A 20,256-nucleotide genomic window follows, 5' to 3' on the forward strand; every position below is an offset into this window, starting at 1 on the left:
AAGCATGCTCTGTCTCCAGGCTTTGCAATTTTTGAGGGACAGTCATTCCATTTTTAGCTGAAGCCAGTTTGGTTTGAGTTTTCTTCTACTTACAACTGTAAGAGTTTCAGATGATGGAAACTTAAAGTTGCCAAAGATTACACAGCTAGATGGGGCCACAACTGGAAGCCAAATCTGTTTAAAGCAAAGCTCCTGCTTTAAGCTTCCTCTTCTCTTATGCTTTGGCCACTAGAATCAATGGAAAGATGTGAATCACTGGACAAGTGTAAGGATTGAGTGTGTGGTGTGTATGGAGTGGGTCAGGGCAATGGGGGAATTACAAGTTACTTATTGATACATAGTTACAAAATCTCCTTGCTTTCAACAGTATCACTCTGACAATTTTCTTAATTGATTGGGAGATCAAACCTAGGAAATTTGAAAACATTATGCTTCTTTCTCCTCTTCTATGATGGCTTAGCACAGAACTTGGCAGCACAGTGCATGCCAGGTGAATGAATGAGTGAGTGAGTGAATCAATATGTAAACACATGGGATTTCTCCTGTAAAGAGAGCGCACTTACTACTATTGGCTGTCTGAAGTAGTCCTCCACTGCCACACCCTGGAGACTGAACAAGTTGACCCCACAGAAGCACTGCTGGTACCTAAAGTAGGTAGCACAAAGAATCACCACGCATCTTGTCCGTCACCCAAGTACCCAAGCACCCCACAGGTGCGACGTGCCATGACACTGCCTCATGAGTCCTCAACTCGACTGCCCCTTCCCTTTATTCTCTCCCCACCCCAGGTCAAGTACAGGTCTGCAGATTTTCTAGAGAATTTCCTGCCACTCGCTACAGACCAGTAGCCCCCTTCACATGTTCTAACCCTCCTCTCATGAGCTGAAGGAAATTACCTGTGGGGAAATTATTGAGGGTAGGAAGGTCTTTGGGCTCCTGTCCTTGATCTCAAAAGTGGCCTCCTGCTCTGGGCTACACTTTCCAAGTGCTGAAATGTGATTTTGTTGGCCCTCTCACAATCCCAACCCAGAGCAGAACCTTAAATATCCGAAGCCTCTCAACACTCTTATTGTTTTAGGAAATAGATTTCACTTTTCTGTTCTGTCACAACCACTGGCCTGCACGTTCATGATGGACTTTGCTGGGATCTCTGACACTAGGCAGCGAGTCACAAGTGAGCAAGGGCTGTATCTGGTGGTGAACAGAAGCTAGCTCATATCAGCTCATCAGAGCCCACTGGGCACATTTCTTCCTAATTCCATAGTCAGTGACATCTGAAGCACAGCAATGGGTAAACACTACAAATCATGCTGTCTCTGCATCACGCCCCCCCCCCCCCCCCCCCCGCATACCACCCCGGAGAGCCCGATGTAAAGCATTTACCAGCACTCCTCTGGCTTTGTGTTACCTTTAAGTACCAGCTGCAACTTAGACCATGCCTAGAGCATAGTAGGTATTCTGTTCTGTGTCAGTTTGCTAATGGTCTTGAATATTTAGAGAGGGGCCCTAGGGTGTGGATTAAGAATGGCTTTAATTCTAGCTCTGCCACTGACTAGCTGTGTGACTTGGACAAGTCGCTTGAACTCTGTGTCTGAGTTTCCTTATCTCTAAAATGGAAATCGTTATAGGCTTACCTCATAGGGTTCTTGTAAGAGTTAAATATGTTAATAAAAAAAAAACACTTGGAACAATGCTTGGCATTTTGCTACCACCAAGTAAGTGTTGGCTAGTATTCTCTGGACTTCACCTTCTCAGATCAGTACTGGGAACTAGGGCAGTGGTTCCCAATCTGACTGTGCCATGGGATTACTTGGGGAAGTTTGTTAAGAATTCAAATTCCCAGGCCCAACTCCAGGAAGGCTTGGGAACTTTATCAGTAGAGAGTGAAAACCTTTATCCTCATTAGGTTTCCCTAAGAAGGGTGTGCGTGCACATGTTGTACAGTCTGTGAATCCGACAGGAACTCAACTCGTCAGTCCCCATCCTCCCCCAAACCCTACTCACCAGCCTGCAGGGGAGAGAGAAGAAAACTAAACAAAATACAGAAACACAGAATAAACATTAAAAAAATTATGGTGCAGTCAGATTTTGATGAAAGGATTAGCCAAAATAAGGCTCTAAATCTGGAGTCAAAGCCTCAAATGCCCTCAGGGGCAGGAGGAAGGACAGGCCTAACAATGTTAAGCCGACAGCCAGTCCTCCACATGCAGGCGAAACTCAAGCCTACTGAGCTCCTAAGAGATTCCTGCAGGGCTCCTGCCATTTCTCATCTCTGAGCCTTTGGTTGTTTTCTCCTCTACCTAGAATGACCCTTTCCCTCTTTTGCCCTGTTAATTCCTACTTAATCTTTAAGACTCTGCTCAAATATTTCCATTTAAAAATTTGAAACCTTGTGTTACAATTAAATATTTAAGTTTCACTCACTTAAAAGCAGAACTATTTTCTTATTCATCAGTGTGTATTTAGCACTTCGCATGGGGCCTGGAATATTGTTAGGGCTAAAAATATCCACATTTATTTATTTAATGAATGAATTCATCAGTGAATGAGTGGGAGGATTTTGTATCCTAAGTGGCCCTATGTGTGTGCACAGGCACTGGTAAGAATGATGGGGAAATGGAGAATCATTTGCCCAAGTTTCTTCAGCTTCATTGCTTATTTTCTAATTTTCCCCTTCTCCCACGGGGCAGAGCCAAGCTGGCCCACAGGTAAAGCCAAACAGTACTTCCTATCATTTTATAAACACATGTATTGGAAACAAGGCTCCTATAAGCCTAGAAAATGCTTGAAAATGGGGCACCACAGGTTTAAATGATCTTTTCACTATTTAGAATGAGGATGAGAGTGTTCTTGGAAAAAGTCATTGTCACAAAAGCCTATTATTTGAGGGAGGGAAAATGGGGGGGGAGATAGAGGAAGAAAAAGAGGGAGAGAAAGAGAAGGAAGGAGGGAAGGGAGAGGGAGGAAAAGAAAGAAAGAGACAGAGACAGAGACAGAAAGAGAGACAGAGAGAATTTCACAGATAGTCCAGAAGGTCTCAAGCTTGTCTGTCCTTTAGGATTCCTTGGGTACCTTTTAAAGTGCTGATGCCTGAACTACATCTCCCCAAATCGTGACTTATTTGATCTAGGGGATAGCAATAGTACCTGTTCAGTTCCACAGCTCAATGGGTGATTCTAATGTGCAACCAGGGTTGAGTCTACTAAGTGAGCTGTTCTAAAATCCTGGCCAAGTAGGTAAAAGAGAAACTCTGAGAGCAAAGATAGCCCTCCACCTGGCAGTGACTGAGTTAAAAACTGCTCTCCATTCAGTGAATACAACCGCAGCTCTCAGAGGGGATGCTTCTGTGCCATTTGCGTTGTGTGTTCGGTACCAATTAAAACCCAGCAGCCACAATCAGTGTGCTGCAACTGGGCACCATTCCTGGGGCAGGCGGGAGAGCTACGGGCAAAGAGCCATTGCCTGGGTCTTAAAAAAATTCTGGCTGGGCCATATTTCATATTTCTAATTCTTATAAATCTCAAATATCCTTCCGTAATACATAATAAAATAATGAAAGCAGATGGGAGCTGGCATCTCTTTCAATCTCCTAAGATACAATCTCCTAAGATATGTTGGGGGTGGGGATGGATCAGAAAACTAATCTGTTGACTTGGGAGCTGGGGTTAATTTTCGTTTTAATCATGTGTGGGTTTTATTTTCTAAGTTAACTTACAGCCTCTTCATGAGCACATAAGGGAAAGAGTCAATGTGTATTTTTTCTTCTGAGTTCACATTTCCATTTCCCACCATTCTTCGTGTGGGAAATTCTTCACATTTCCCACCATTGCCCCATCATCACCATCACAATGCATGCGACATCTGGAAAGGCCTGCAAGTACAGTCCAGAAGGAAAGCAATTTTACTATTAGTGACTACTCAGCATATCCAGGGTACAGAGAATAAAGCAACCCATGTCCCATCACATTAATGTCACATCGTCCACAGAGCCTCACTTGGAGAGGCATCCAGGACAGCCTTCCCCCTCTGGTGTCTTTCATGTGTTTCTTGTCTCTCCTTGGACTTTTGTTCTTCTTTCCCCTTCCACATCCTTCCTCCTCACCAGTGTCCTGGATGTATGTTGGAAGGATCATGAAGTAGCCTTAGGTTCTCTCGTAGATGTTAGCATTGGTCTTTCAGATTCAACAGAGGGTAGCTTCTCTAACTGAGCACATCTTTCTCTTGCAAATATGAGCTCTCTGTCTCATAGCGTAACTCAGATATTTTACTTTAATAAAAATCTTTGCATCTTCGTTCTATCCTAACCAAAAAACTATTCATCTCCATTAAGAATTATTATTCTTAAAAAATAAAGAAAAGGAAGCAAAGAAGGAAGATAAAAAGATGAGAGAGAGAGAGAATTCGGTCATGCTATTCAACAGGCACATTTTTGTCTTGTACTATGCTGTATCAGAATTAACAACTAAGGGTATGCCAACCTGATGAGAGACTTGTATAACTCCAGGAACTAGAAAACAAAAGCAAGAATCCCAGAATGTCACTGAAGCCACAAATGGTGCTGAAAATGTTCCATAAGAGTGTGGTTGGAATAGCCTGGTGGGAGTTCTGAGTCAGAGAAGGGCATGTGTGTAGGAACAAATTGCATCTTTATTTAATTTATGTTGTTTTTGACAATTTTTCTTTCTTTTTTAAGTTAAATTATATTTTATGTGTATTATTTTATTTATTTTATGTAAGTGTGGTAAAAACAGTTATCATGAGATTTACCCTCTTAACAAGATTTTATATGTACACTATATTATTTTTTATTATAGGTACAATGTTGTATAGCAGACTTCTAGAGCTTTGTGCCCACTGAGCAACCTCTCCTTGTCCCTCTTACCTCCCTACTCTCCCCTGCCCCTGGTAACCACTATTCTACTTTCTACTTCTATGAGAAGTGTTTTTTGATAACAGCCATCCTGAAAGGTGTGAGGTGATATCTCACTGTGATTTTGATTCAACACAATTTTCTGCATCAGCAGAATGCAGACATACCACTGTGTAAAGATATTTGCTCATTACATCTCTGGCTTTACTGGTTTAAACACCAGCAAAGTAATGTGGCTCACATCTTCCATGTGCTATTGTTACACACTTTTTGTATTTGCAAACTAATGCTTTTGTTTTGTTTTAGTACAAAGGAGAGGGGAAAATGGGTGTGTAGTCCTTTAAAAGAAACCAAACACCAGACCGTACCTCTTTTGCAAGAGGTAAAGGAAAGACTGTGATTCTGGGATGGAACCCATGGAGCACCCTCACATGTGCCGGGCTAAATCTAGATATTATTGACTGGCTTAAGAATTGGACCTAGGGAAGCCATATCAGAGGAAAGAGTAGATCAATCGAGACAGTCGATTGGTGGATAACTTTTGTTTGTTCTACCCAGCAAACTGTTGCTCTTCTTATGGTAACAGTACCAGATTTTCTTCTGGGAGGTATCTCACCCCCTCTCTCAGTTCTTGTGGTTCGGATGGTCTTGACTCTGCCCTTGGCATCTGCCTCAGTCCCAGCCCATCAGAGCATCTGATCATTCTGACCTTGGTGATGGACTCAGGGTTAAGCACCTGACCCAATGAGTCAAGTTTATTCCTTCTGTTCAAACTGTGGCAAAGGAAAAGTGGACATGGAGCTATGAGATTATAAATCTGAATTTGCTGAAACCACACTACTGCCATGAGGGAAAAGCCTATCTAACAATGGAGCCGAGATGAAGACTAGAGAGAGACCAGGACCCAATGCAGGCATATGTGTCTTAGAGTCCATTTGTGTCTGAGAAGCCAAATCTACCCTTCAACTTTTCAAATACATTAGTCAGAAATGTTCTTTTTTTTAATGCCATTTTCACTGTCACTCAAAACCAAAAGTGTCTTAACTAAAAATAAAACAATTAATAAAACAAGAGTAGGCAGGTACTTGTACATGTGCCATGAGCATAATTCTGAGACTATTTTTGCCTAATTAAGTGAGGTCCTGATTCCGTGAAGACTGAACTAAATTGTTATAACCCAGAATGAACAGGACTAGGCCGGAGAATGGCAAGGTGGATATCTGCTGGACTTAGAAATTCTGCCTGAAAATGAATGGCTCTGATGCCAGAGGACCCAGAAACTGAAATACTGCATGTCTGACTACTCAGATCAGATGTGTATGAGTCCAGAGGCAGAATATTATAGAAGAACCATGAGTTCGACAACAGTTACAAAGAAAGATGAATATAGAAATTGAGGCTTACTCTAAGAGCAAAAGTCAGATGAGTTCAAGAGCTACAGATATAGACAGAGATGCAAAAGATATATCAAGAATGAATACTGGATAGTTTAAAGGAGATTATAGACCAAGAAATCATTCGATGAGACAAGGACATGGGAACATAAAAATTCAGACATGATTGCACTGGTCAGGGCAGTATTCCTGTAATAGTTCTACCTCTGTGATGCTTTGTGCTGTATACTAGGCTTCTACAAAAATTTGTTTTTATCACATAGTCATTTGAAATGTTCTTATTTGATCCAAATAGTATTTCTATAAACCAGTGACTATCAGGGCCAAATATATATTTGAGAAAGAACAGAAGACCCAAAACTCTAGCTATGCAAAAGATCCTTAAGTAGGAATTTCAATATTGGGGCAGAATTAGCCTAGGAACAAGTAATCCAGAACCTTCACAGTAGAACTCAGCAGCTTGTCAATTCACTTGAATGGATTTCCTTAAAAAATAATGTGTTTCTCGGTAGTACACTGGTCATCAAGGCATTTAATAAGCTCATAGAGGAAAGGAGCAAGAAGTGAGCTCTCACTGAGTGTGGCAAAATTCTACTGACATTCACCTTTCCTCATCCTTTGCAAGCATGGACTTCTGATCTTTGTAAAGAACAACTGACCACAGCCCACCTACCACTGGCATCTCTGATATCGCTTAATTGGATCTGCCCTTATCAAGCATGGTAAATGCATACCATCCACTCACAATACTCTGAAAAGGAAACTGGGAATATCTTTTGGCTCCTTAGGTAGCATATCACATTTTAAGTGTCACCAAGTCTTGCCTGTCTATGGAATCTTCAGCCATGTGTTCTGTCCCAGCTGTACCCAAGTATGGGCTCATTTGATCTCACCTGGGCACACCTGACAGTGCCTCACCTCAGGCCTGCACCATGTGCCTCTCCCCTCCTGCCCCAGGGATCTGCTGACTACGGGCATGAGATGCCATGAGACCCATTTGGTGTCCATGTGTGTACAACGCAGAAGGACAGGCTAGTTAATGTTTGACCAATGAGGAGATACAAGCCAGTGTATAAATTCATTTCTCTCCCATCTCCTGCATAAATCATCCTGAGATATAGTTCACTCAATCTGTTAAAGATGGTCCTGAGAGATCAAGCTATCTCTTGTTGTTTGATACCACAAGTGGTCAGTTTGGTAATGAAACTTTGCATTAACTCTCCCACCTTCCCTCCCTCATTCTTGCTTCACTGGGATTGCATTCCTTAATAAAGCTGGAGCATAAGCTTTGCCTAAGACCCTACTTCCTGGGGAACCCAAGCTCAGACAATCGATGCCAGGTGTGACCCCAGAATGTAGACCCTCAAGATGGAATTACTCACCAGTTTGATGATAATAGAGTCCTCAATGTGGTGGTAAGTGGGGGTGATAACCCTTGGCTAGTTTCATCACAATTTCTAATGGTCTTGCTGGTGGTGAATTAGGACGCAGTAAAGGTAGAAGGTAAAACATTGGGTTATACGGTGACTGTGTGCTTAAAGTTTTGGGGCAGTGTTAATGATATGGATTGAGGAGTAGGCAATGTTCTGTTAACAGCATTTGAGGCTTTGCAAATGAAATTGTAATCTCAGAGCAGCCAACTCCCACCTTAAGACACATTGTAAAGTCCAGAGGGCCTCTCTAGCAGAATTTAAGTCAATTTCTACCTCCTTGATGCTCCAAGGCCGACTGTGCTGAAAACCAGGTACAGAATTTGACAAGTAGAAGCCTCACCCTTAAAAGTGAAACTACTTCATCTCCCCAACTCCAAACAAGATAGTAAAATCATAATTATAGAGGAGCTGCAAAGAAGATTGGACAGGTAACCTTAACACATCTTATGTATCAAAGTTGGGGCCCTGATAGGGAAAGAGTAGGGCCCTGAGACCTGAGATTGGAATCGGTGGGTGGACAAGGCGGAAAATTCTGAAAACACCTTTCTAATTCCCCTGAATCCTTTAGGCCAGCAGAAGCAGAATTTTCTCTGCTTTTGCCAGAGGAGAACAGCTTCCCCTTCCCTGAAGATTACACAGCTTTTCCTGAAGTCTGTGTCTTGTAAGATAATTTTGTTCTCCTCAAGATCTGTCTAACTATCACTCATTGCCTCCAGGCTAATAGTCTTTCAATCCTGTCAGGCTGAGAACTCAAGCACAGCCTGAGCAGTAAATACAACGTCCATTCCAGAAGACCATTTACACAGCTAATAAACTGCAGAAGCTAGATAATATTTTCTGCTAAGAACCAGGAATGGATTTTAAAGGGTGTTGGACTAGGAAGGGTAGACTATAAGTCAGGAGAGGGAACAATTCATTGACATGGGGCACTTGCAGGATTCAGGGTGCTCAGAGCTAATTCTAATAGTCTGCTCAGATGTGCTTTGAAGCTTGGTCATTATGATGACCAAGTGAATGAGGTGGAGATTGCAGAATTTCTGCAGCATAGTACTGAGGAAGGGGTTAGATGGCTCAGGCAGGCAGAAATGCTAGATAGATTTACTATGGAAGACCTAAGAACATTCCACCTGACTATCGTCTCAGAGAGAGCCCAGGAAACCCTCCTTTCACAAAGGTAATAGGGAACAAACTGGTGAGAGAACAGCAATGTCTTTGAGAAGCTGAGGGTAGCTGTAGAAGATGGTGGTAGGTGTTGCTGCCATTAAATTGTGCTCCCAATCAGCATAATTTGAACGAAATTTTAGAATGTCAGAAGCAAGAAAGCAGTTAATTGTTACATGCAAGAAAGACATAATCACTGTGTTGGGCAGCAAGATTAGACTGGCAATCAGGGCACCTTGACCCATTGGGATATGTGGTGGTTGTTAAGAGATCCCGCTGTTACTAGAGAGGTGAAAGAAACAGACAGTCAACTAGGATAGTGCTCAATTTGTCTAACAAAAAAAATTTCTAGCAGGTGAGCAGAAGGATGATGTCTGCTCGCACAAAGGAAAGATTAGTTCCCTCACCCAATTTCCAGATCTAATAGATTTATGGATCCAGAAACCACTGGTCCATGATTGAAGTTGAGACCCAGCCCCCTGGAGGAAGGACTCTGCAGTGCCACCACAAGCACATATGGTAAATATTCCCCAATCCTTCTCCAGAGGGACCTGGGTTTCTATGACAAAGCAATTGTATTGGAGAATACCTAGATTTTTTGAGGAATGTTAGACAAGAAGTCTGAGCTGATACTAATACCAGGGGATCTAGAATGCCTCTGGTTAGTGAGGGCTTATGGAGCACAGGTAGTAAATGGAGTTTTGGATCAAATCCATCTCACAGTGTATCCAATGGTTTCATACCAACTGATATGGGCTGAATGTATCTCCCAAAGTTTCATGCATTAGAGACTTAATCCCACTGTAACAGTGTTGATGGTGAAAAGTCCTATTACGGTAATTGACAGGTGGGGCTTTGGAGAGGTGATTAGATTGTGAGGACTATGCCCTTTTGAATGGATTGCTCCATTCCTGGAGTAATGGCATGGTTCTGATGAGTTTAAAAGAAGAGCTAATGAAAAGCTTAACCCTCTGTCTTGCTTAGCCATTTTGCCATGTGATACCCTGTGTTGCTATAGAGTCACCACCAGGAAGAGGCCCTCATCTGATGCATTTCCTGGACTTTTGACTTCCCAGCCTCCAAAACTGTAAGAAATAAATTTTATTTCTTTATAAATTACCCAGTTTCAGGTATTTTGTTGTAAGCAACAGACACAGACCAATACCCCAACCCTATGATTATTTCCCCAGTTCTTAAATATATAATTGGGATAGATATGTTCAGCATCAGGTAATGTGGTCTGTGAAGAAAGAGCTATGATGATAGGAAAGTACAAGTATAGGACCCATCTCTGAAACTGAAACTTCCCCATCCATCTCCAGTAGATAAGATTATTATCGTCAATTTCTGAATAAGGAAATTGTGTCTCAGAGAGATTAACTTAACTTGGCTAAGGTTTTATAGTTGGTAATTGACAGAATCAAGAACTAAACATATTTCAGTCTGTCTTTAGAGTCTGATTATTCCAGTTTTTAACTATTTCCTACTTTGATTATGCTTTTATGTTCTAAAAATGTAATGAATAAATAAGACAACCTAGTTTGAGCTCAAATTTTGTGAGACTATTTGGTTGCTTCTCTTAATTAATCCTATGTATATGTTTTCTTGATATGAGAATCTATTTAAGATTATATTTACAGGCTTTGGTGTTAAGCCCCTGAGCCAATTATTTTTAATAATGCTAGTGGTGCCCATCACATAAAAAAGTTTTACACCTGGGAATGATGATTCTTCATGACTGAGGCTTACTCTCAAGAGATACTTTCCAGAGAATCTTAATGAAGGCAAAGAAATCATCATCCAAAAAGCAAAGAAAATTATTAATTTTGTAGGTGACTGCTACTAGCATCAGAATGTAGTAATAAGATCTGCTAAGAGACAGCCTCGTAATTGGTCATTTGGAAAAGATAAAGTTATGTACTTACTGCACACTGTACACTAAGATGAATTTTAGAATAAAATGCAAATATTAGAAAAAGTTAAATGAAAAAAGTGACAACATAAAAGAAGTAGAAGGAAGTTAACATCAGATTCAGGGGGGGGAAGCCCTTCTTAAAGGAAAAGAAACAAGGAAAATATTGGTAGATTTAGCTGTATATGTAAAAAACTTCTTTTGTGGTGAAAGCTATCACAAAGAAAATTACAAGCAAATTAGAAATTCTGAAGAAAATATATCATACCTTAATATCTTCATATAGAGACAATTCTTAACAAATCAATACATACCTTCTAGTCAATAAAAATGTATTTGGCAGCTATTACTAGCTAGGTTAGATAACAGAGATACAGCAGTAAACAAATTAGCTACTCTTACAGAACTTGCAGTCTCATGAAGGGAGATAGACAATAAATAACATAAATAAATAAAAACATACAATATGGCAGATGGTGACAAGAGCTGTAGAGAAAAATGAAAAGTATGGTAAGGGCTTCCAGGAGGGAAAAGATTACAGTTTTGTTTTGTTTTTTCATTGAAACAATCAATTATATATATATTTATAGGGTACAGAGTTGAATATTAATACCTGTGTACAATGTACAATGATCAAATCAGAATAATTAGCATATTCATCATTACAAGACTTAATCATTCTTTGTGTCCGTTAATCAATTTGAGATTACGGTCTTACATGGACAGAAGGTTTCTCTGGGAAGGTGACATGTGGGTAAAGGCCTGAAGAACAGCCACGGTGCTGTCTGCTTTCAGGTAGAGGAAAGGCCTGTGATCTGAGAGCATGCCTGGGGTGTTCAAGGGAAAGCAGGGAGGCCACCACTGTGGCCAGCGTGGAGACAGTACGAGAGCGAGCAGTAGGAGATGAAGTCACAGGGGCAGCAGGACAGGAACTAGTATCCATTGTGAGAACTTTGGCTTTTACCACGCAGAAGGTAGGAAGCCACTGGAGGGTTCTAAGCAGCAGAAAAATATGACCTGGATTATGTTTCACCAAGACCATTTCGGTTGTTGTTCAAAAAGAGAAAATAGGAGGCTACTGCAGAACCATAGTAGACACAGGGTTTTCTGTTTTGTTGTGTGTTTTTGTTTTGCAGGGGTGGACAGGGCAGAGATGGTGAAGATCAGCAAATGGTTGGGATGCCCAATAGATACTAGAGGAGAGTCAATAACAGCCAGGAGGACATCTGAGTCTGTGCTTCTGGGGGAGGTCTCGGCTGGAGTTCTGCTGTGTGAGTTGTCAGCATAAAGACAGTATTTACAGCCAAGAGGCAAACGAGATCAAGTTAGGAAGTGGGTGTTGGCAGAAAGGGGAAGACATCTAAGAATGAAACCTGAAGTCACTCCAACATTAAAGATTTGGGTCACGAGGAAGAATCAGCAAAGAAGACTGAGAAGTAGGGGCCAGAAAGGAAGCAGGAAAACCAGGTTTAGGCTTCAGAAGAGAAGTAGAGAGAGCGTCAACTATGTCAAGTGTTGTTGGTAGAGGGTCGGGTGAGGATTATAACTGGTTATATCTGATGATCTAATTTCGCCTGCTAGTTGTTCCTCAGTCTCTCAGCTCACTTCTTCAAAACTCACACGAGCTCGTTTTTGCACACCCGTCCCCCCAGTCAGCATTTCCACGTCTTTGCCTCTTCCAACAGAAATAATGCAAACTTTCACCACCTGTTCCCTGGATCAAATCAACAAAAGGCCCAAACGCTGGCCTTCAAATGTGGAAACCTTCCTCATAAAGGAAGAGGAGTTAGAAGGAAAGTGAAGGCTGTGAATTTTGATAAGTACATATTTTTTAGAAAATTTTTGTGTGTGTTTGTTGACTAAAAATAAAACTGTTCAAATGCACCAGCTATCAAAGAAATACAAATTAAAAATAAACTGGCCACCATTTTTTTTGCAAATCAGATTGACATTTTAAAAAGCATATCCCGTATGGGCAAGACTCAGCAGACATTCCCATACACCACTGGTGGAAGTGTTAATTGGTAAAGATTTTCTAGAGGGCAATTTGGCAATATATAAGAAAAACTTTTTATAAGTTTCTTCTTCACACCTTTTGGTCCAGTAATTCTGTTTTTAGCAATTTATCGTAAGAAAATAATCAGAATGCACAGCAAGATTTCTATGAAAGGATGTTCACTTCAGTGTTATTTCTTAAAAAATTTAGGATATCCTATAAGATTCTGTATTCTTATAGAATGTCAAAACAACACCTGAGTGTTGTTTCTTATAACATTTATGGTATTAAAATAGCAATTAAAATAATTTAATATCCAACATTGAAGTTTGAATCAATAAATTATGAGATAGTCATGAGAAAAACACTGCAGCAAAAGAATATTTTAAGTACATGAGAAAAACAAGTACTGTCAAAGTAAAAAATAAATCAAGCTCTAACATGGTATTTAGGGTATGATTCTGTTTTTGTAAAGAAAGATAATAGAAAAATTAGAAATATACCAACTAAGATCTTAATAGCAATTATTTCTGTATATGCTTGAGCTTACTGGAGTTTTTACCCATCCAAAAGTATTTTTTTCATATTGCTATTGTAAATTTTATTATTTTATTTTTATTTTTAAGATAGGTTATTATACATATATGTGGGGTACAAAGTTGACTTTCAGTAGTTGTGTACAAAGTGTGATGGTCAAATCAGGATGGTTAGCTTGTTCATCATTACAATACATAATCATTCTTTGTGTCTGTTAACCAATTTCTCATTAAGCTCCGTCCCACTCCCGCTTCCCTCCCCTTTTCCACCTCTAGTAACCACCATTCTGTTCTCTCCTTTTAAAAGTATTTATTGAGGGCCTACCATGTGGCAGGCACTGTTCTGGGTGCCTGGGATATGTCAGTGAAAACTGAAAGAATCCGTACCCTGGTGGAGCTTGCATTGTATCAGGAGGGATATAGACAATAGATAGTAATAAGGAAAGGAATTACATATCATTTGGGAGGTGATTAATGCTAGGGGAAAAACAGAAAATAGAGAAAGGGAGGTTAGAAGTGGTATGGCAACAATTTACAATATGATAGGGTAGGACTCACTGAGAAGGTGGCACTTCACAAAGACTTTACGGAGTTGAAGGGATTAACCATGTGAATACTGGGGAAAAAATATTGCAGGTGGGAAGATCAGTAATTACGAGGGCCCTAACGTAGGAGCATGTCTGATGTGTCTGAGGGTCTGCACAGAGGGAGGCCTGTGTGGCTGGAGCCGAATGAATGTGGTAGTAGGAGATGAGGTCAGAGAGAAATGAGCCAGACTGGATAGAATCTACTGTAAGGCTCTAGCTAAGCCGAGAACAGACAGTCTAAGGAGCTATTGCAGTAATCTAGCTGAGAGATGATGGTATTGGGATCAAGTGAGAACAGTGAATATAGTGAGAGTTGGTCAGATTCTGGATATATTTTGAAAGTAGAACCAATAGAATTTCTTTGTTCTTTGGATATGGGGGATAAAAAAAAAGAGAGGCCTATAGGGTTTTTGGCCTGAATGATGGGGAGGATAGAGTTGTCATCAATTGAGACAAGAAGACTGAGTAGAACAGGTTTTGGGTGGGAGTAGGGAGACCAGGAGTTGAATTTTGGACATGGGAAGCCTCTGCAAGGGGAGATGTCCAGGAGGCAAATGGCTATGAAAATACAGAGTTGGGAGGACAAGTCTGGGCTGGAGATATACACCTGGAAATTATTAGCATATGGATGGTATTTGAAGCCATGGGAGTGGGTAAATTCACCAAGGGAGTAACTGTGGACAGAGAAAAGGTCTGAAGACTGCATCCTGGGGCACTACAACATAAGCAGCTTAAGGAGACAAGTTACTACCAGGGAAGCCTGGTTGAGAAAGTGACCAGAAAGGTAGCAGAAAAATCAAAAGAGTGTGTGGGGGGCAAAAGAGTGTTTCAAATGCTGCTGGTAAGTAAGTTAAAAAGTGAGAGCTGATCACTGGATTTAGCAATGTAGAGATCTGGTGGCCTTGATATGAGTGATTTTGCAGAAATGGCTCATGTGAGAAATTGAAGGGGAGCATTGGAGACTGTGAGTATAGATGATCCTTTGAAAACTCTGGCTGCAAAGTGTCTTGGAGAGATGGGCATACCTGACTGGAAAAGTGAGGTATAGAGAAGGTTGGCTTCTTGTTTTTGTTTTTGTTTTTTTAGATAGAATAAAAAGCAGCATGTTTGTATACTGATGGGGATCCAAGCCAACCTCCTGTGATCATGAACATCCTCAAGGTAATAAGATGGCAGCAGACAGTATGCTTGGGAGGTCACCCAAGGACTGCCTGGACAACAAACCTCTACTTTGTTGGTCTCATCTACTCTGCTGCCTAAAATTCCTAATTATTCAGCCTCTCCATTGGCTCAGGAGGTCACATTTAAGATACAGACATCTAGGGTCAGCAAAACCTCAGAGAGCAATGCTCATTATGAAGGTAAGCACGCCTCCCTGTCCCCCACGCCACCCACATATGTATGCACCAAAAAGCCATGCACTCCCATCGGAAAGTCTGTGGCTTGGAATCTCAGAATTACAGATTGAGCAAAACCATGAAACATTATGAATCTGTGGCAGGAAAGCCTATTTTGCAAGGAAAAATTAGGGAGAAAGAAAAACTTTTGCCCTTTGATCCCACTCCTCAAAGAATTTTGTAATCCAGGAAACCAAAGCACCTCCTATTAGCTGTCCCTTCACCAGGATTACAAAGAGAAAAGCCCAGAAATCAACTTTGGACATCTGTGTATTAGAAGGTCCTAACTTTGAGCATCTACTCTCATCACCTGCAGCACACACCTGGAACACACGGAACATTCCCACACAGATGATCTCTGCTCTTTCTCCCTCCCATGGGTCCCATATTGTCATTCTCCTTCCTTCCTTCTCCTTATATAAAACAATTTTTGGAAAAGAATCCCAGAAGGAATGGTGATGTAGAACTGGCAGGGGTTTTGTATTAGTTCACGTTTTACAAATGAAGAAAGTGAGTCTCGGAGGGGTAAAGGAATTGCCCCAAAGCCAACAGTCAATTAAAACTCCAAAGAGATTTGGGAAAACTCCAGAAGAATTGGATCAACTCATTTACATGGAGGTGAATTGAATCAACTGTTCTCTGTCAAAGGCACCTTCTAACAGAAGCTACAGCCTTCAGTCAAAGAAGTGGATGGTGAAAAGTGAAAAGGGAGAGACTGCAGGCAGGGGGAGAATGCTGTCATTTCTGCAGCAGGGCAGCCTTCTGGATGTTTGACATTGCATACACAGCTCCCTAATGTGTTTGTTTCTGATTTGTGAGTAGTGGTTCTCAACTGGGGGTGATTTTGCCCCTAAGGAGACACTTGGTAATGTCTGGAGATATTTTGGGTGGTCACAGCTCTAAAGGGAAGGTGTCACTGGCATTTAGTAGGTAGAGGCCAGGGTTGCTGCTGAACATCCCACAATGCACGACAGCCCCCAACATCATCTCATCCAAAATATTAATAGTTTTAGAAACTCGGATTTACTCTGAAGGAAAAGAAAGGGGAGAGAGAAAAGAACATTACCAAAAGTTGGCTCTGGAGTAGTGTTCCACGTAGAGCTTTTCATCAGAAAAGGGGGCCAAGTGGACGTCGCCGAATGTCGGGAACATCATTCCTAATGAGCAAAGACAACAGACCCAGAGGTTGACTCCTGCAGCCTTCTGATGGAAGGGGACACTCACCTACCACCCGAGACCAATTCTGTTCTTTAATTTTATTTCAGTTTTACACAACAGGATAAAACATAATTTTGTCTCAAAGCAAGGATAAGAAAATTAGGCATAAGTTTGGAGGAGATATAGAAAAGAATACCAAAGCAATTCACAAAGCTAGGTGATGACAAAAGCTTGTACAGGCCTAGGTGAGGCATTTAACCTGGCACAGTCGCCTTCTCAGCTACTGTTTTTTGTTTTTTGTTTTTCCTTTCTGTATGTCCTGTGTTTGGAATTCTGGGTACTTCCATTCATTCCTTCCTTCATTCATCTATCTACTTACTGTAAACACAACTTAGCTTTGAAGACAATCAAAATCTCATCATCCCATTATTATTTTCATTCTCAGGATGCGCACATGTGTAATCAGACATGTATGGATGTGCTGTACGGATGCTGACCAACCTCCATGCTGGGAATTATGCACTTGGGCTTTGTTTCTGGCATCTACAGTCACCACAGGAAAGGGAGATTTTCTTTAGAGGGCAAAAGAGCACTTAGACTGGCCTGCCACCTGATGATCAGCATTATTATTCTAATAATTTCAGGGAGAATCTTTTTCATTGTCATTTATTAAATTGCACATTAAAGAAACATGAACTATTAACTAAATTTCAGAAATAAGGGTGGTCTGAAAAACAATGTCATAAAACAGAGGCAATATCATAAAATAAATAATAATAATAATTATAACAAAAAATTCTTGATTATGTTAACTCTACCATGTATTTTTCTGTGGGCTTCTCATGTATTAATTCATTTCATCCTCATAACAATATAAAGCAGGTTCTATGATAATACCCATTTTATAAATGAAGAAACCAAGGAATGGGGAAATTTAAGTGACTCAGCCAAGATCACAGAAATAATAAATGGAAGAGCAAAATCCAGGAAGTGGAATCTCATCTGATAGTCAGTGCCCATATTTTAACTAGGCTGCCCTCCAGGTCTGTTAAAATAGAACAGATCGTTTTATTTGGGATATTTTCAAAGGTGTCAGAGACAAAGCACAATTGTAACATTATTCACATCTAAATCCCATGTGTTAGTGTCAAAACACCCAATCAATTGAAAAACTCAGTGGGCTTTTAATTATAAGGTAGAAGGATATTAATCAACCTTAGAAAGTTAACATGTGTCATTGCTTGTGTAAAATTGGAAAGCCTCAGAGAAGGATGTTGGGAGCCCCAACCCTAACAGGAATTCCAAGGATATCAGATAAAATGGAAGGGAGGAAATCATCAAAAGTAAAATATAAGAAAAATTTCAAGAACTGAAAAAAAAATGAGTCTGATTAGACATATTTACTGAATGTTCAGCACAATAATTTTAAAAGATTCACATCAAGAACACTAGAAATAAAGAGAAGATATTAAAAGTGTCCAGAAGGGAAAAACTCATTCTCAAGCATCAAGAGTTAGAATGGTATTGGACTTCTCAACAGCAATACTGGAAGCCAGAAACCAAAAAAAATAAAGCTTTGAAAATATTGAGTAAAAACTGTTTTTAAGTTAAATTCTTGACCCAGTCAATAATAATACAAGAACTCAATAAAAAGTGACTTCTCAAATACCCTTTCTCCAGAAGCTGTTAGAGAATATCCTTTGCTAAAGTAATGATGAAAACCAAGAAAGAGAAGACAGACAAATAACGACAGAAAGTCTAGTAGCCATGCAATAGTGCTGGTGAGTAGTTCATGCCTGGAGGAGGACACGGGACTACAGAATAGAAGAAAGAAACGGGGGAAGCTTCCACAGAATAAATATTGGTAGGCATCTGCCAGATCTATTGCAGCACAGAAACATTTAGCCATGAATATATGAAAACTAAACTAATGAAAACCCAAGGCAATTAACTCCAGGAAAAACAAAAGATTACATGAAAAAATGAAGATAATCATAGTGCATCTACTATACCACCTGACTCAGCTCTGAACAATGTTTACATTGTCATAATAATGTAAACATTGATTATTGATTTAACCAAATAATAAGCTAGGTCCATATTCTATTACCCTAAATTCTGGAATCCAAAAAGCTCTCAAAAGCAACAGATTTTTGTAAGTTTGCAGCAATATCATTCGATGGCAAAATCTGACCTGAATTGACATGAGTCTATTTTTAGTCTTTATTTATTCCACTTAGTATCAATATTCATAGGTTTTGTTGCAGAAATGTGGGTTTCATTTTGGAATGTTGCCTCGGGTCCCACTGGGGGCATTAAGTACTAATGGTATATGATTGTATGAACTGTCTAAAGTCCTCCAGATTCTGAATTCAGAAACACATCTGGCCCCAAGGGTTTGAGAACGGCATTAAGGACCTGTATAAATATAGAGAAAATGGGGATGGGAGGATGAATCAAGAAACTGCTATGCAGGAAAGTTAAATTCTCAAGCAGAGAGTGACCAGAATAGCAATATAACAATTTTATATAAAAATATGTAGGTAAATAATAGAAGAAAGAGCAGGGAGAGTTGAAAGTCATTGCCCTTGAGGAGAAGTCTGAGGATAGGTAGAGGTGTGGCAGAGGGCTACTATTTTTCATTATAAGCCTTTTTATTATTATTTGATGTTTTAAACTATGTCTTGTTTTGATGGAAAATAAAAATAATTAGAAAAAAAATCAATCACCCTTCCCTCAAGAACACACTGGTTAGAAAGCAGAAAAAAATCAGCATTCATTTCTACTTGTCTAGTTTGAGATACACAGCCCCATATGAAATTACATCTCCATTTGAAAAATCTAGAGGAAAAATGATGCTCAGATATTAAGTCTAACTATTCAGCTTAAGAGGGGCTCGACACATGCACATTAATTAACTATGTTTAAAATTTCATCGTATGAAAGCACCTAACCATCTGAAAACACTCTAAAAAAATAAAAATAAAAATTCTTCCTGGGGGCATTGAGGAGGACATCCAAGCTGCTATGTTTCTTCATTTCCATCTCCCACAGATTTTATCCCCTGCACACAAGGCTTCCAAGAGCATCCTGGGCCATTTACAACAGGATCTCTAATGAAGTTCTTGACATTAGGTATACTTTGCCTGAGCTCATTTATTTATTTTTCCATGAGAATTTTTTAGTGCCTATTTTGGGAACCCCTAAATTTTGAAGGGTGTAGGCAATTATAGACAAGCTTTAAACTCCACTTACATGCATATACTGCATAACTTGGTCTGTATGAGTTGCACTGTTCACTATTTTGCCTTCATCGGATATCCAGGTAGGGATCTACAACAGTGATAATTTAAAGTAAATAAAATTGAGGTACAGAGCGGAAATTCTCATCAGAGATGCAACTTTTAAAAGTGGCCTGTTACGTCTATACCTTAACTGAAAAAAATACTCTGTTGGAACGTGTTCACTCTCTCCGAGGAGAGGAGAAAGTTAGTGTGCGCAGGGGTTGTGAGTGTGGGCTTCAGTGTTAGATAGACCTGGGTTCAGATCCCTGCTCTGTCACTTATTAGACGTGTGTTCTTGCCAAGTTGCTTTCCTGCAGTGAGTCTGAGCTTTCTCTTATAAACTGGGATCATAGAAGTGCTTCCTGCTAAGCCAGGTCTTAATCTCGCTCTATTGACACTTTGGGCTGGAAAATTCTTTGATGTAGGGGCCATCCTGTGCATTGAAAGATGTTTCACAGCACACCTGCCTATTATCAACTAAATGCCATCATCCAGTAGCACCCCCGCTGCCACTGTGACAACCAGAAG

General features: G+C 40.2%; 1 protein-coding gene across 1 annotated transcript in view; it reads right to left on the bottom strand.

Annotated features, from left to right (window-relative positions):
- The window catches only part of LOC134364953 (histone-arginine methyltransferase CARM1-like), a 126,485-nt gene that overhangs the window by 22,599 nt on the left and 83,630 nt on the right, over positions 1-20,256 (bottom strand). Inside the window, exons 5-6 of the mRNA XM_063081166.1 lie at positions 16,353-16,443; positions 564-645 (exon numbers count right to left, since the gene is read on the bottom strand). Of these exons, the coding sequence (XP_062937236.1) occupies positions 564-645; positions 16,353-16,443 (173 nt within the window). The remainder of the gene's footprint in view (positions 1-563; positions 646-16,352; positions 16,444-20,256) is intronic.

The sequence above is a fragment of the Cynocephalus volans genome, chromosome 16 (assembly GCF_027409185.1).
Source record: "Cynocephalus volans isolate mCynVol1 chromosome 16, mCynVol1.pri, whole genome shotgun sequence".
Classification (NCBI taxonomy): domain Eukaryota; kingdom Metazoa; phylum Chordata; class Mammalia; order Dermoptera; family Cynocephalidae; genus Cynocephalus; species Cynocephalus volans.